A 15,940-nucleotide genomic window follows, 5' to 3' on the forward strand; every position below is an offset into this window, starting at 1 on the left:
GCATTCCTGATTAAGGATGTTTTATATTAATTCTCTCATTTTGCACCAATAATTGTATAATCAGAATTCAGTTTCCATAATTTGGAGGCCATCTACTTTGAATATTAACTTTGAAATATGAAAAGGTTTTGACTACTACTCATAGTAAATTTCTGAGTCATCTGACCTAAATGTATCAAATTACAATTAAAGATACTCTAATATAAAAGTTATAAGAAATGAGTTTCTATATTTATTATGTATATGATGCCTTTCCTATAAGATGGGAACTAATTAAAGTTAGGAACTAAGATTTTTTTAGTATGAAAAGTTGAGTCAAATTAAGTTAAATTGTGTTTTCATTTACAAAAGTTTGGAAATTTGAAAATTAACTCTTTTGACCAAATATATTAGTCTAGCAATTTTAAAACATTTTAAATACCACTAAGAGAAATCGTAGTATTCTAAAGCCAGCTCATTTCAGATGATGTTTCAAAACAGAAGATTTTCATATTTTGAGGCAAACAAAGCAGAAAAGAAAACTGCATCAGCCAAGAAGATGTGAAAGACACAAGATTTTATAAATGTGTGGAGTACAGAAAGGCTGAAAGGAGATTTGGAATAGCTAAAGGAAACCAAAAAGATTAAGTATCAATAATACAAATAACAGGGTATATATGAGATGAGAGGTATATTTTTTAAATAAATATTCTCTATATAAAACAAAGCATGCTTCAAACAAATACAAAATATTTGGTACACAAAAATGTAGTAACTGACAAATTACCAATTTGTTAAACTTAGAAAAAGTACCAACTTATTTCATAACTCAAAAAAAAAAAAACTTTACATTTTTGTTACTCAGGCTAATTTAGCTCCAAGTTATAAACCTTACAATTTTGGTTTAAAAATGTTACTCTATGATTGTCTCAATTTATTTTGCTATGCAGTGACAAAAACAAAGTATCTTTCAAATGTTCTAAGTATTTAAATGAAATACTGTTTCTAACATAGACTTATTCAAGGAACTTTTACATCAATAATAGGCCAACTTGTACATTAATTACCCTCTTAGTATAAACAGGAAATACTAATGACAATGCCTCATGGAACTTAATACCTGCCAATTCACATGCAACACAATAATCAATCTGACTAGGCTAGTAATATTTCAAGAACACAGTCACTCTCTCCTATAACGGAATATGCTAACATTCTCATCAACTGAACGCCAATTTCATTATCCCATATTCTTTTCTAAACTCCTTGTCTCCAGGTTGGAATAGCCCTAAGGAGAAGAAGAAAAGAGCAATTACAAATATATAGGGTATTTTTTAAAAGTTCTGATTAAATGTTAACTTTTAAAAAGTATATAGATTTATCAACTTTTTATTATAAAACACAATATACATACATAAACTGCATAAAATATATACAATTTATATGCAGCTTATTAAATTATTATAGAGTGAACACCCATTCTAACTCCTTTTTACCTATGTGGGATATGTAGAAGTGGCCCAGAGCCTGTTGGTCCTATCTTTTTGGTGCGTTCTTCCCAACCTTTGGTAGGTTTGTAAACTCTAGAGGGATCTCTACTAATGTTGTTTTCAACCTGTAATCAGAAGTAAAATGAGTGCCAGTTAATTTATATGAACTATTAAGTTTGTACTTGTAAGATCCTTAGTAACACAGCAGTTTTAAGGAAAATACTTGATATTCGCTAGACAGAAATAAAACCGTTTCAGTAAACTTATAGTTGTGCTCATATAGCTAAAATAAAATTTGGATTATGTCAATCTATTAATAAAGTGTAAATTTAGGGTTTTTTTCTAGTTCAATTATTTTTTTTTTTTTGCGGTACGCGGGCATCTCACTGTTGTGGCCTCTCCTGTTGCGGAGCACAGGCTCCGGAGGCGCAGGCTCAGCGGCCATGGCTCACGGGCCCAGCAGCTCCGCGGCATGTGGGATCTTCCCGGACCGGGGCACAAACCTGTGTCCCCTGCATCGGCAGGCAGACTCTCAACCACTGTGCCACCAGGGAAGCCCAAGTTCAATTATTTTATTCTACTTCTACTGTTGTATTTTTTTCTATTTCTATCATGAGGGAAATGTAATGCAGCAAAGTATGATAGTGATATAGCCAGACAATAAATTTAAGATAAATAAACACCAGTAAGTCCTTTGTTTTATCCATGAGAGTCACCACTATCTTTATCACCAGTGAAATTAAACAATGCCCATAGCTGCTATAGGTCTAAAATATAGGCTCATATAGGAAGAATGAAGAAAAGAATGAAGAGTAGGAAGAGAGAAGGAATTTAGGGTAAAAGAAAATGAGGTGCTTATAATGTGAAATGGTAGAATTCAAACAACAGCTGCTTAAGTTGTACCAAGTTATTTTTTGTAATATGTAAATAAATAAGTGTGAAATAAAGGAGATGGATAAAAAGAAAATGGATTTTATGTTTGTATCCTTACAAATCAATGAATTAGGATAATAACAATGAAAATAAATTAATCTCAGTACTGAGTACCTTTTCTTTTAATTTTGCCAGTTTTCTTTGTTTTTCTGCCTTTTCATCTTCCTTTGATTGTCTATCTAGAATTTTCAATTCAAGTTTATGTAAATCCTAAAAGACATATACCAACAAAAAAGATAACATTAAGAAATTAAAATTAGCTAGAATCTGTTTCAAAGTTTATTAAAGTAAATTTTAATAAAGTTTAAAGTAAAATTAAATTACCTTAAGTAGCAATACTCCTTTAATATCAACTTTTTCCAAAAAATGCTAAGAGCTTTATTTTCTGAATATAAATGCAATACATGCACATCCTTTCTGAATCACCTTCTTTTAGGTGTTTCTTGTTTTATTTTATGGCTCAGTCTAAAACTTCCTTTTAATGGGTGAGTTAGCCTGACTCACTTATCAATACAGATATGTCTGGTTTTAGAACTCTCATATATTTTCTGTATAACAGGTTTTCTTTTTTTTCCTAAGCCTTTAATTATGTGACCTGCTTGCCTTTTTGGGGAGTGGATCTTTTGTTATTTAGGTAGATTTTTATATATGAACCAAAAGAAATCCCACTAGTAATGTGTTTTTTTCTATTATTTTTCTTTGTATTTCCCTTATTTTTTGCTTTATGAGTGTTGTTCCTATGTATTCTGATACATATAACAATTCATAACACTTACCTCTCATTTGTACTCTTTTTCATTTTAAAGTACCCTTCCTTGTCTTTTTAAATACATTTGGACTGAATTCCACCCTGTCTGATAATAAGATTGCAACTTCTTTCTTTGATTAGGATTTTTCTTATATACATTTGTTTAAAATCACCTATAATCCTCTCAGCAATAACCTTGATTCCTTTAAGTATATGTTGAGTATCTATAATGTGCTAGACCCTAGGGTAAAGGATGAACAAAAAGGGCAAAACCTCTGCCTTCATGGAGCTTACATTATGGTAGGGAAATGAACAGTGAACTAGTAAGCAAATCACCTATGGGGAAAAGCCAGCCAGTGTGGCAGAGAAAACAAGACATTCATGGCCTGGCCTGTGGCTACCTTTCCAGCCTTGTCTCCTGCTGGTTCCCATCTCCCAGCTGATGCCCTAAAAATACTGAAGTGTCTACAGTTTCCCCCACAAACTACTCTGTTACACTCCTCCAAGCTGCCCATTCATGTTCACTCTACTAAGAAAGATCTCCCCTTTCCTTCCCCTTTCTTCTCTTCCAACACTCAACTCAAGTATCACCTTCTGTCTCACACTCACAGTTATGGTAAGCTTTCCTTCTTGCACATCCACCTCCAAAAGTTCTCTGTCCACACCTCAATCACCACACTGTTTACCATATTATACTGAAGTCCTCTATTTGCACACCAGTCTTTCCCAGTAGACTATAATCTACTAGAAAGCAGGGAGCGTGGCCCACTTATTTTGGTGTACTAATGCTAGGTCCAGGCCAGATATATAAGAAGGATTCAATTAATTTTTGCTGAACTGAACCTGGAAGTAATACCTCCATGTGTATCACTGAAAAATTATTTAGGAAATGTATTTACTCACTCTTTCTTGAAACCTGGAAATTTCATCAGCAGCGGTTTTTCTTTTTTCTGCCTTTTCTGTCTTTTCCCTAATCTCCTTTTCAAGTCTCAAGAATTCTTCCTGTTCTTTCTTCTGCTGGGTATAAGTTTCTAGCAGCAATTTTAGTTTACATTGGCGTTGACGTTCTTTCTGCTGCTTTTTCTCCTTCTCTTCCTCTTCTTTTAACTGGGAAGCATATTTCATTGACATTTCTATACTTTTCTGTTTTTTCCAAGCTTCAACTGCCAATTTCTGCTTCTTTCTTTGTTCTTCTTTTTGCTTTTGATTATCTTCCTGTTTATTATGAAAAAGCATTGGTATGTTCTCCGCTTTTTCCTTTAACTTGAAAATTTCCTCCTTTTTTTGCTGCTTTTTGGTTTTCCAATTCTGAATAGACTAAATGGTTAAAACATAGTAAGAAAAAATATTTTTAATAGCCAAAAGCATTTTATTTTTTATTTTATTTTTTAATTTGGCCACACTGTGCAGCATGCGGGATCTTCGTTCCCCAACCAGTGATCGAACCTGGGCCACGGCAGTGAAAGAGCTGAGTCCTAACCACTGGACTGCCAGAAAATTCCCACTAAAAACATTTTAAAATACAACCTCAAATCCATCTTTCTTTCTAGAATAGTGATGCAGGATGCTAGTTGCTTAGTTTTTAAAAGTGTTTTTTTAAACCAATGCAGGTTTTTTCTATTTCTATTTGTAAAAAATTTAATGTATCTTTTAAAACACTGAATAATGGCTATTCCATCAGCCTTTCTCTTCCTCTTTTAATCCCCAGGTACACAAGGACAACACCTCATTAAGTATCTTCCTCCCCTTTACCTCCTTCATTTGTGTTCAGGGGAAACATCCCTTTCCTCTGATCATTTCACTTCTGCTTCCAAATCCTCTTTCTAGGCTTAGAATCCTTTCTGAGTGACCTACCTCTGGTCAAATATCAGAAGAGGAATTAAAAGTGGGGTAGTTGAGAGTATGTGCTCTGAAGCCAGGTATTTGGGACCAAATCCTGGTTTTGCCATTTACTAGGTGTAACCTTGGACGAGTCACTAAATGTCTCTGTCCTCATTTTGCTCATCTGTAAGTGGTAGGCAGCACTTCTCAAACAGGGTTGTTGTGAAGTTTAAATGAGTAAATGCCTGGCACATAGTGCTTCATAAGTGTAAAAAAAAAAAAAAAAAAGTAAAAAGTAAAATAGCTTCAGATCTTTATATATGGGTATGTAAAGATTATTTAAAATTCTAGCAGCCTTCTCTATGCCATAAAGGAAACATCCACTGAATTACTTTCCCCTCAAGTTGGGAAATCATTTCCTCATCTTTCCTTATGGTATATCATTCATTTTCATTAAATAAATCCTTATGCTATGTGTACTATATGCAAGAAAAAGTGACGGGAACCATAGATGATTAAAACAATACCAAATGCCATCTAGTATAGTGCTACTCAAAGTACTGGTCCACAACAATATCAGGAATTCATGCCAGGATGTAAATCAGTGTACTGCTTCCTCAATGAGAAACTTTTCTATGAAAAAACAGCCACCTGAACTAAATAGTGTGCTTACTGGGTAGCTGATTCTCATGCAATCATGATAACTCACTGAAGACCAGAACAGTTTGCAAACTAACATCCAGTCCATGCACCAAGTTTGAGCAGCATTGCTTGAGGTGAGATATGTACATCAATACTAGAATACAGAATGTGCCATCGCACATCACACAAGACGTATAAACAAGTACTAGTGAAATTCTGAGCCGACTATTTATGTCTGAGTGAGCAGAAAGGAAGCAGCATCTGATCTGGGCAGATTTGGGTAGGTTGATAGTGGAAGGGGGAAGAAAGAAGGAGGTTCCAAAAAGTGAGAACAAGATAAGCAAGGGTAGTTGGGCCAGAAAGTTCATGGAATGTCTGAAAATAAGTATGTTCATTTAGGCAAAACACAGGATATATTAAAGGAAGTGGGAGATAAAAATGGTAAATTTCCTACTCAACATTTTAAACTCAACAGATTTGAAACTGCATTCCTGATGCTGTACCCCCAAACTTCCCTCTTCTCTTCCACCATGTCCTACTTCAATAAATGACACCTCCACTTTCACACCCCCTCTTACCTCACCCCTACATCCAATCAATCATCAGATATCAGGAAACAGAGCGGCTGGGAATAAGAAGAGAAAGCCGGAATCCAGGTGGTTTACCTTCATTACAAGAAGCACTGTGTCTGTTCCTTTTCCCTAGAGAGGTGGTTCTCAAACTTTAGCTTGTTAACATAATAACCTAGAGTACTTGTTTAAACACAGATTTTGGGGCCCCGCCCCCAGAGTTGAGATTAGGTCTGGGGTTGGGGCCTGCTAAATTCTAACAAGTTCCCAGGTGATGTTGACTTTGCTGGTCCACAGACCACTTTGCTGGCCTGTGGACCTCAAGTTTTCAGTATCGTGGAGAAAAAAATCCAAAATAATTCTTAGTTGCTTGTTATTTTGAGTTTTTAAAAATGACTTATGTTTCAAAGTTTTTCTTAAAGTTTGAAGTCTCAACCTTACGAACATTCAACTTATTTTGGACAGAAACAACTGCAACAACAAATGCCAGCTATTTCTTCTAAAACTTTAGACTACACGTGCAATCAAATATTTCTTTAATGCTCCTTAGGTATGTTGAATTGTCATACCTTTCTTGTTAAACCAATCGAGTTAAAGTTTATCTAGCTGAAGTCTACAAAACAGTGACTCAGACTATCTAAACCCATGGTTCTTGACCAGGGGCAATTTTTACCCTCCAGGGGACATCTGGTAATGTCTGGAAATACATACATATATATATATTTTTTTTTTTTTTTTTTCAGATTAATTTCCATTACAGGTTATTATAAGATATTGAATATACTTACTTGGGCCTCTCACTATTGTGGCCTCTTCCGTTGCGGAGCACAGGCTCCGGACGCGCAGGCTCAGCGGCCATGGCTCACGGGCCCAGCCACTCAGCGGCATGTGGGGTCTTCCCAGACCGGGGCACGAACCTGTGTCCCCTGCATTAGCAGGCGGACTCTCAACCACTGCGCCACCAGGGAAGCCCTGGAAATATTTTTGATAATCACAATTCAGGGGATGCTACCAGCATCTAATGGGTGGAGGTCAAGGATGCTGCTAACCATCCTACAATGCACAGGAGAGCCCCCAGAGCAAAGAATTATCCAGCCCAAATGGTCAACAATGCCAATGTTGAAAAATCCTGATCTAAACCAGAGCCAGAATATTTTTGTGAAAATGGAACTTTTTAGGTATTTGCTGCAATTAAGAGTTACCCCTTTACTCTGGAGTTGCCAAAATTTTGAGTCTTTTAAAATAAACAATGAGGCTGAAGTGCCAAAACTAAAAGAAACTTTTGAGTCAAAGAGTTTTCTTTCTACTGCCTCTTTATTTTCTGTTGCAAATAATGTGGCCTTTGCTGGTAAGATGACTTTTATCAAAAGCCTGGGTAAATATGCATTTCCCACACTTCTAGTGGACACAGAGGGTGTTGCCCACTGTCAGATGTTTTCTGACCCACTGTATTATTTACTGGAGTAGATATGCTGGATGTTGAGGATGTCCAACTATAGTTCCACTAAAATGACTTCACTTCTCAATGCCTCAGTTTCACCCTCTATAAGATGAGGGGAAAAACTGTAACATACCTCATGGGGTTGTTGTAAAGTTAATAATACATGTTAAGGAGTTTAGCACAGTCCTAGAACACAAAAATATACAACAAATAATAGCTATTATAATTGTTATTACCTCTTTTTTCCTTTCTTCTAGGGCCAGAAATTTTTGATACCATTTCTCATGCTGTTGAACTTCATCCTGTGTTCTTCCAGGAAGGTGTTCAAGAACTTCTCCCATAAATGCTGGCTTCCCTTTATGCTTGTTTCTCACCTTTACAAAGTTCTGGTGATCATAATCATCCCAGCCCCCTTGTCGCCCTCCTGCTTGCTGAAGGAATTTTTCAAACTCTACCACTTCTTCTGGAAGAGTACTTGGTGTTACTTTGTCTACAGGAACTTTGCTCGACATTGCTCTGAAAGCTTTCTCTGTTTCCGAATTATCCAAAGCCCATGTGTCAATTTTTCTTGATATGGCACACAACTCATTATTAGTTGTCTTCTCTTCTTTAATAAGCTCTTCATAGCTAAAATTTTAAAAATAAAGTTTGAAAAATAAGATACAAACCAATCCATACTAACCCTTCATTTTTCTTCAAATTTTATTATTCCCAACTCTTTTGATGTCATCTTCTCCACTTTACATTATTAACATTTATAAATCTAAGCCTTAAAAGAGTTTCCTCAGAGAAAAAAACAATTTTTCAAATTCTTATTTGAGATTTTATAGTGTCCAAATATAAATGAAAATTCACTTCAAACATGAAAAGCAGTCTAAAACCTAAAGCAAAAGAAAAGAGGTTTTATATTGCCTTTGTGTAAGACTAGTATGAAATGCAGAACAATAAAATAGTTTACATACAACAACCTAGTAAAGAGTTGTTGAAAAAAAGGTAAATAATTGTATATTAAAATGTATTTAAAACATACATCAACCTCTGCTCTTCCTTAAAAGTGTTAATTGCATTTTCAATTTCTTCCATCATTTCTCTGAGCTTTTCAACAACTGTAAAGAAAAAAAAAGGAAAAATTATGTCATGTCATATTTTATTATGACTAAGAATTAAAAATTAGGAAGAAAATTAGAATGTTCCCTTAATTTAAAAACATTTCTTAGCCTAAAGGATAAGAAAAAAATGTGCTTTTAAAAAGTGAATTTTTATGATTGCAGTTTTTTGGGGTTTTTTTGTTTTTTTTCTTCTTTTTTGCGGTACGCGGGCCTCTCGCTGTTGTGGCCTCTCCCGTTGCAGAGCACAGGCTCCGGACGCGCAGGCTCAGCGGCCATGGCTCACGGGCCTAGCTGCTCCGCGGCATGTGGGATCTTCCCGGACCGGGGTACGAACCTGTGTCCCCCGCATCGGCAAGCGGACTCTCAACCACTGCGCCACCAGGGAAGCCCCGAATGCAGTTTTTTGATTATAGACTTTTTCCTATGCACATATCTTAAATATTTTTTCCAAAAAAATATTTTATACCACATATATTTTTTTGTGACATGCACTTTTTCTTTAACAAAATGTTGTAGTTAACTTTCCATATCAATATACATATGGCTACTTCATCCAATTAATTCTCCAACTGATGAACCTTTAAATAGATGCAATGCTGTAGTAACTATCTTTGCATAAATATTTTTGCATGCTCAAATAAATATTTTTAATTTTTATTTTATATCAGAGTATAGTTGATTAACAATGTTGTGCTAGTTTCAGGTGTACAGCAAGGTGATTCAGTTATACATACACATGTATCTATTCTTTCTCAAATTCTTTTCCCATTTAGGTTATTACAGAATATCGAGCAGAGTTCCCTGTGCTATACAGTAGGTCCTTGTTGGCTATCTATTTTTAAATATAGCAGTGTGTACATGTCAATCCCAAACTCTCAGTCTATCCCTGCCCCCTCAAATAAATACTTTTGGAGGATAATTGATAACCTTAAATGCTAAATCAAAAAAGTATGCCCACTTTACAGTATGCTAAATACTGTCACACTGTCCTTCAAAGAGGCTCTATCTCTTTACAGTTCTTGAGAGTGCTCCTTCCCACGTAATTCTAGCCAGTTCCAAAATAACCAAAAATTTATTGTCATTGATTTAATTGATATTTTTATAATAATTAATAAGCCTGAGCACTTTTTCACATGTGTTTTGTGTTTCTTTTGCTATAATATGCAACTTATAATCTTTGCCCATTTTTCTGTTGCTCTAATTTGTAGGTACTCTTTACACATTATGGATATTAGCTTTTTAAGTTACATATATACTACTAATATTTTCCTAATTTGTATTTCAACTTTGCTTATGGTTTTGAGGTATTTTTTAATAGTCAATTATGTCCACTTTTTTCTTTATGGTTTCTGATCTTTGTCATTCTTATAAATTATAATACAATTATAAAAATATTAACCCATGTTCCTTTCTAATATTTTAATGGTTTAATATATTAATTTAATAAATAATAATTATATTTACTATATTTTATTGCTTACTATGTTATAAGCAGTGCATAAATGCTTTATGTGCATTGTCTCACTTAATTCCTGCAACAACTCTATGAGTTATGTTGTATGATTATCTCCATTTTAGAGCTAAGTAAATGAAAGCTCAAAGAGATCAGGTAACTTGCCTAAAATCACTTAACTGATAGTTCAAGGATTTGACCCAACATGTGTCTGATTCTTAAGTCCATACATCTTGAGCACTTTACTGCATTGCTTTGATCTCTCAGAAATGAATGTTGGCTTAAGCAAGGAGGTAAGGATACAATTTTGTTTTTCACAAATGACTAGAATTTGCCCCAGTACTACTTAGCCATTCCCTTAGGTATTTGAAATGCCTCTGAAAGGCAATAATTTCAAAAAGCAAATGATGGGAAAACACTAGGCTAAGAATCAAGAAATCAGTCTTTTTTTCCTCTTCATCAGCTGAATCTGAATCTTTGCATACCACAGATTCTTCATCCTGTATGTGACACTATTATCTGTTCTGTCTACTTCATAATCTGTAAGGGTTTGATAGCATTTTAAAGATAAAAAAATATATAAACACCAGATATTACAGTTTTCTGATGTATCCTTATTAATCCCTAACCAAAAAGTAGGGCTTAGCTCCTCCATTAATGCCAAACAGAAAAGTATAAACTTTTCTAATGAAGAAAAAACTAATACATAAGAAAAAATATAAAATCTAAATTTACTTACAATCAGGTGTAGGCGTCACATCTTTTAACTGATGCTGAAGTTTCTTTACATTGTCGTGTATTTTGGCCAATTGTTGCTGGATTTTTACTCCTGTAAGGGAGAAGTATGTACTTTAAAATAACTCTATGACAAATGTGGTTCAGGATTCTTCACACAAGGCTGATCACCACTATTTAATAAATGATAGTGAAGAGCAATTAAATAACGAACAAAAGATGGTTATTTATAAGTGTCAAAACAGCCTGAACAAACTCTTGCTCTAACTAAACCATCTCTCAATTTCCTCTAATGTTTTAAAGCACAATAGGCTAAATCTTACTATAACCTGTGCCAAGGAAATGTCCTTGGAAATATTTTTTTAAACTCTAGAGACTGAGTTATTGGACACTCAAATACATGGATCAGTAGCATAGGTTTAGTCATTTTTGTTCTTTAACGGTTTTTTTCTTTCTCTTTTAATTTGTTATAATTTATGGACATAGATTTTGACCTCAACTATTGTTGGAATATTAAAACTGTCTAACCAATATTAATTCTATGAATACTGACAAACTTCCTAGTGAGAATTAACTTCATCTAACTACATCCTCTAAGATGGGGCTGGTGATACCCACTGGTGTCACAGTCGTGGCCTTGAGGAGATGTCTCAGGTGCCATTTACTGGTATGTATGCTACAGGTTGCCAAGCTCAGCCAAAGGACCAGTCTGAAGTAAAGTGTTAGGCCCACAATAAAAGCCTGAAGAACAGAAGAGGGTCTCAAAGCCATTTTCAGATGTTCCGTATCAGCAGCAGGAAGACGGGATTCTTCTTTCATATTTTCTTTCTGAAGTTGTAATCTTACTTTAATATTTACTTAAATTATTAGGTTAAAGTCAAATATTCACATTCATATACATATTCATATAATAGTAATATTTTATCATCTTTGGGTATTTTACTTATGCACCCCCCTTATTTTTTTGCAACTTTTCCACAAATGAACATGAGGCACCAAAAGGCTCTGTTCAAAAGTCCTTAAAAGCAATTATTTTTTAAAAAGTTTACCTTTAGGCCTGAAGCCAGTGCTAATATTCAAAACAAACCTCAAATATGTGTATGTGACTTTGGCTTGTTCTATTTTTTATTAAAATTCAAGCATTCCATAAAAGTAGAAACTTTATCCAATGTATTTTACAGAGTCTTACTGTTGAAACTTTAGGTCAAGAAACTTCCCTAGTAAAGTAATCAGGAAAGTGTTTTTTGTTGTTTTATTTTTGCCATAGTTTGATCCGCTACAGTGATACCACTATAGGGCAAATGATCTTTTTATTTTTTTAATTAATTAATTAATTAATTTTTTGGTCACGTTGGGTCTTCTTTGCTGTGCGCGGGTTTCAGTAGTTGTGGCTTGCGGGCTCTAGAGCACAGGCTCAGTAGTTATGGCACATGGGCTCAGTTGCTCCGTGGCAGGTGGATTCTTAACCACTGTGCCACCAGGGAAGTCCGGGCAAATTATCTTTTATTAATTCATTTGGAACTGACATTCTGCACTGTAGGCAAACCATTCAAGTACAATATTACATAAATTCAGGCTAAAATTGTGGCATGATATTTGATGTAAGGAATATGTATTTAGTACTCCTGAGCTGTAATACGTGAAGGGGAAATTTCTATATCCTTATACTAACACAGCGCATTCCTTTTTCTCCTAGATAAAATAAACACAAAGTGTGAATAAAGAGAGGCAAAACTGTAGAAGAGAAATAAAATGATAAAAATAAAGTTGCCTTCAAAGGGGGAAAATCAAATAATTTAAAATGCACAGAATGGAGACATTCTACTAAATGGTGTGACTGAGAGACAGAAAGATCAGCCTTGCTGTTGTCTGTAAAAGAACTGAGGGACATTAAGAAATATTAAACAAGGGATGTTTAGATTCCTTTATGAATCAAAGAGGAGAACTGGAAATTTGGCATTTATGTTAGGTCTTATCATTCCAACACAAGAGGGAGAATGATTCTTGCCACTATCTCACAAAAGATGACTTTTTAAAATAGTGCATCTTACATTCTGAAAGGAAAAGCTTATTAAAATATTCTTTTAATTGACTATAAGGGAGTCCCATGAGCAGTATAATCTCTATATAATAAGTCTTAATATTTTATAAAGCTTAGTGGGTTGATAACCATTATTTTTCCTTTAATCAAAGCTAAGATGTTTTTATTATTATAACATAAGGACTCTGCAGCATATAAAATCTACAAGGAAACAAAGTATTCTTGTAGAATTCTTTTTTAAGGCCAACATTTAGTACCCTGTTAACAATGATTAATATTCATAACAAACAACCGAACATATTCACTGTACAACCTCTACGGCACTTTCTTGTATATTATTTCATCAGATGCACAAACAGCTCTACCATGGTAGAAATGGTAGGTTTTTATAGCATAGACAAGTAAACTCCAGTTTAAGCAATTATGTGACTTGACCACTTCATACCACTAAGTACAGGTTCTGAATCTGTTGATGCTTACTTAGTCCGGGGCTCAGTCAGTAAGATCATGGTGATGAGCTAAGATCAGACAGCCCAGGAATCAATTTCCCTTTACTTTAAAAAAATTTAATAGCATTAATTGATTTGACAACCAGAAAACAAAACCCTCTTTTTCCTATTAAAATTAAAGAAATATACACAGAAAACAATCCAGTCAGAATAACTAGTGACCCGAAAAAATAAATATATATCCCTAAAAGATAAACTCATTACCAGCTAGAAAGTACCTTGATAGAGAAAATAACACAGTCAATGAACAAAGACAAAGCACAGGGCAAAACTATAACTTTATATCTCAGGTTTTGTTCATCATGAACTCAACTTACTGTCTGTTTTCCGGCTGTTAATCAATTTATTTTCCAATTCTTCCAGCATACTATGTTCAATTCTGAAGTCACTTTTTTGGTTGTAGAAATGATTGTGTTTATCTCTTTCTATGTTAATAACTCTTTAGGAAAAGAAACAAATAGTGTAAATATGATTTAAGTATATTTTTAATTGTTTAAAATATGAAGATACTTACAATCTGTACTTTATATTTGGATTAATTCATCTAAGGATTCAAAATATAATTACTTGGATCAATAAGGCTAAGGAGTCAAAATAGTAGTTAGAAAACTGTTAAGTTCAACTAAAATCAAGAGTAATTTGAATTGTTACTTAAGTTACAAAATGTTAATTTAAGAAAATTTAATCATAGACTTGCTTTGAAAACACATAAACTTTTGGCTATTGATTCCAACTCAATCTCACCGTGGGCTGAAAACTGTCACCACTGCTGATGGCTGCTTTCAACAGGAGATACTGTTAACTTTGTAGCATGAGCCAAGACATTTAACCCTCCAGGCATGAACATCCTCATCAATAAAAAGTGAATAATAACAACTCACCACTACCCAACAGGGCTGTGATTAATACTGTATGAGATAACATATGTGAGGGATCTTTATACAGTAAAATGCACTATGGAAATGCAAGTTATTAGTAAAACTAAAACTTCAAAAGGTAAACAATCTAGGAACTTTCAAATACTTAAGGGATACTGTCTACATTTACTTCAAAGCTTCCTTCGTCTCATCCTTGCTCCTTGGCTTTAGTCCATCTACCTATTGGTAGGTAGGACTTTTAATGTTAGCTTGAACCCTGGGGTAAAACAAGACAATTACCATCAAGAAACTTTTTTTAGTTGGACACAGAAATTTACTTTCTCAATGCCTGTTTTCTTTCTCCCACAAGGTGGATATTAACATGACTACTTCTCCACTAATTCTGAATTTAATGAGTGGTGGAGCATCTCTGGCCAATGACTTAATTTCATATAACCCGAGGGGCAACTATCTAAGGTAGAGTTTCCCAATCTTTTTTTTTTTTTTTTTTTTGCGGTATGCGGGCCTCTCACTGTTGTGGCCTCTCCCGTTGCGGAGCACAGGCTCCGGACGCGCAGGCTCAGCGGCCACGGCTCACGGGCCCAGCCGCTCCGCGGCATGTGGGATCCTCCCGGACCGCGGCACGAACCCGTGTCCCCCGAATCGGCAGGCGGACCCCCAACCACTGCGCCACCAGGGAAGCCCGAGTTTCCCAATCTTTTTCACTTGCCACACATACAGAAAAATTTAATATTCATAAGGCATACTGGGGTAAACAGATGAGAATGTCACAGGCCCTACCTGGCTGCCCCAAAGGCTGAGGAGGTCATAACTTGCACGTATGTTGGGAAAGGAAGGAAGGGGTAGAACAGAGACGTCAAATAGATGTCAGTCTGCAGGTCAACTCTAACAGATTGAGGGTAGCTACTGGAGTCCTGCAGTGAGGACTCCAGCCCATCTAGTCTCTGGTTGGGGTGGGGGAAGTTATTATGATCAAATAGAAATGTCTGTCATGGACACAGGATATGCGACGACCGTAAATAAGTTATGTTTTGATATTCCTGGATTAGAAATATTAACCTATAAAGACATTCAAAACGTAATAATGGAGACAAATTGCCAAACATATGAAAAGGTGTTCAACCTCACTCATAATATGAGAAATGATTATTAAAACTATACCATGGTAACACTGTATACCTATCATATCAGACTAGGGAAAAAAAATCACAACTTTAAATAATATATTCTGATGATAAAACTGTGATGAAATGGGTCCTCTCATATATTATTGGTGAAATCATAAATTGCCTATGGAGGACAATTTAGCAATATTCATCACATTTGCAAATTCACATACCTTTGACCCAGCATTTCTACTTCTAGGAATTGTTCCTAAAGATACACTCACACATGTGCAAAATAATGTGAACCTATGTGGAAACTGCAATTAATTCAGCATTATTTGTTATAACATAAGATTTACTATAACCTAAATGTCTATCACTAAGGGGCAGGTTAAATAAATGATGGTACACTGCTACAGTGGAATACAGTGTAGTAGTACAGTGTTCTATGTACTGATAAGAAAAGATCTCCAAGATACACTCTTT

The 15,940-nt window shown here is 34.9% G+C and overlaps 1 protein-coding gene across 1 annotated transcript in view; it reads right to left on the reverse strand.

Annotated features, from left to right (window-relative positions):
• Positions 1-658: 658 nt before the first annotated feature.
• The window catches only part of CCDC112 (coiled-coil domain containing 112), a 30,856-nt gene continuing 15,574 nt past the window's right edge, over positions 659-15,940 (reverse strand). The window contains exons 3-10 of the mRNA XM_007451210.1: positions 13,788-13,909; positions 10,925-11,014; positions 8,654-8,729; positions 7,860-8,250; positions 4,054-4,467; positions 2,517-2,612; positions 1,476-1,594; positions 659-1,267 (exon numbers count right to left, since the gene is read on the reverse strand). Of these exons, the coding sequence (XP_007451272.1) occupies positions 1,237-1,267; positions 1,476-1,594; positions 2,517-2,612; positions 4,054-4,467; positions 7,860-8,250; positions 8,654-8,729; positions 10,925-11,014; positions 13,788-13,909 (1,339 nt within the window). The 3' untranslated portion in view covers positions 659-1,236. The remainder of the gene's footprint in view (positions 1,268-1,475; positions 1,595-2,516; positions 2,613-4,053; positions 4,468-7,859; positions 8,251-8,653; positions 8,730-10,924; positions 11,015-13,787; positions 13,910-15,940) is intronic.

Source organism: Lipotes vexillifer, unplaced genomic scaffold, assembly GCF_000442215.2.
Source record: "Lipotes vexillifer unplaced genomic scaffold, Lipotes_vexillifer_v1.1 scaffold91, whole genome shotgun sequence".
NCBI lineage: Eukaryota > Metazoa > Chordata > Mammalia > Artiodactyla > Lipotidae > Lipotes > Lipotes vexillifer.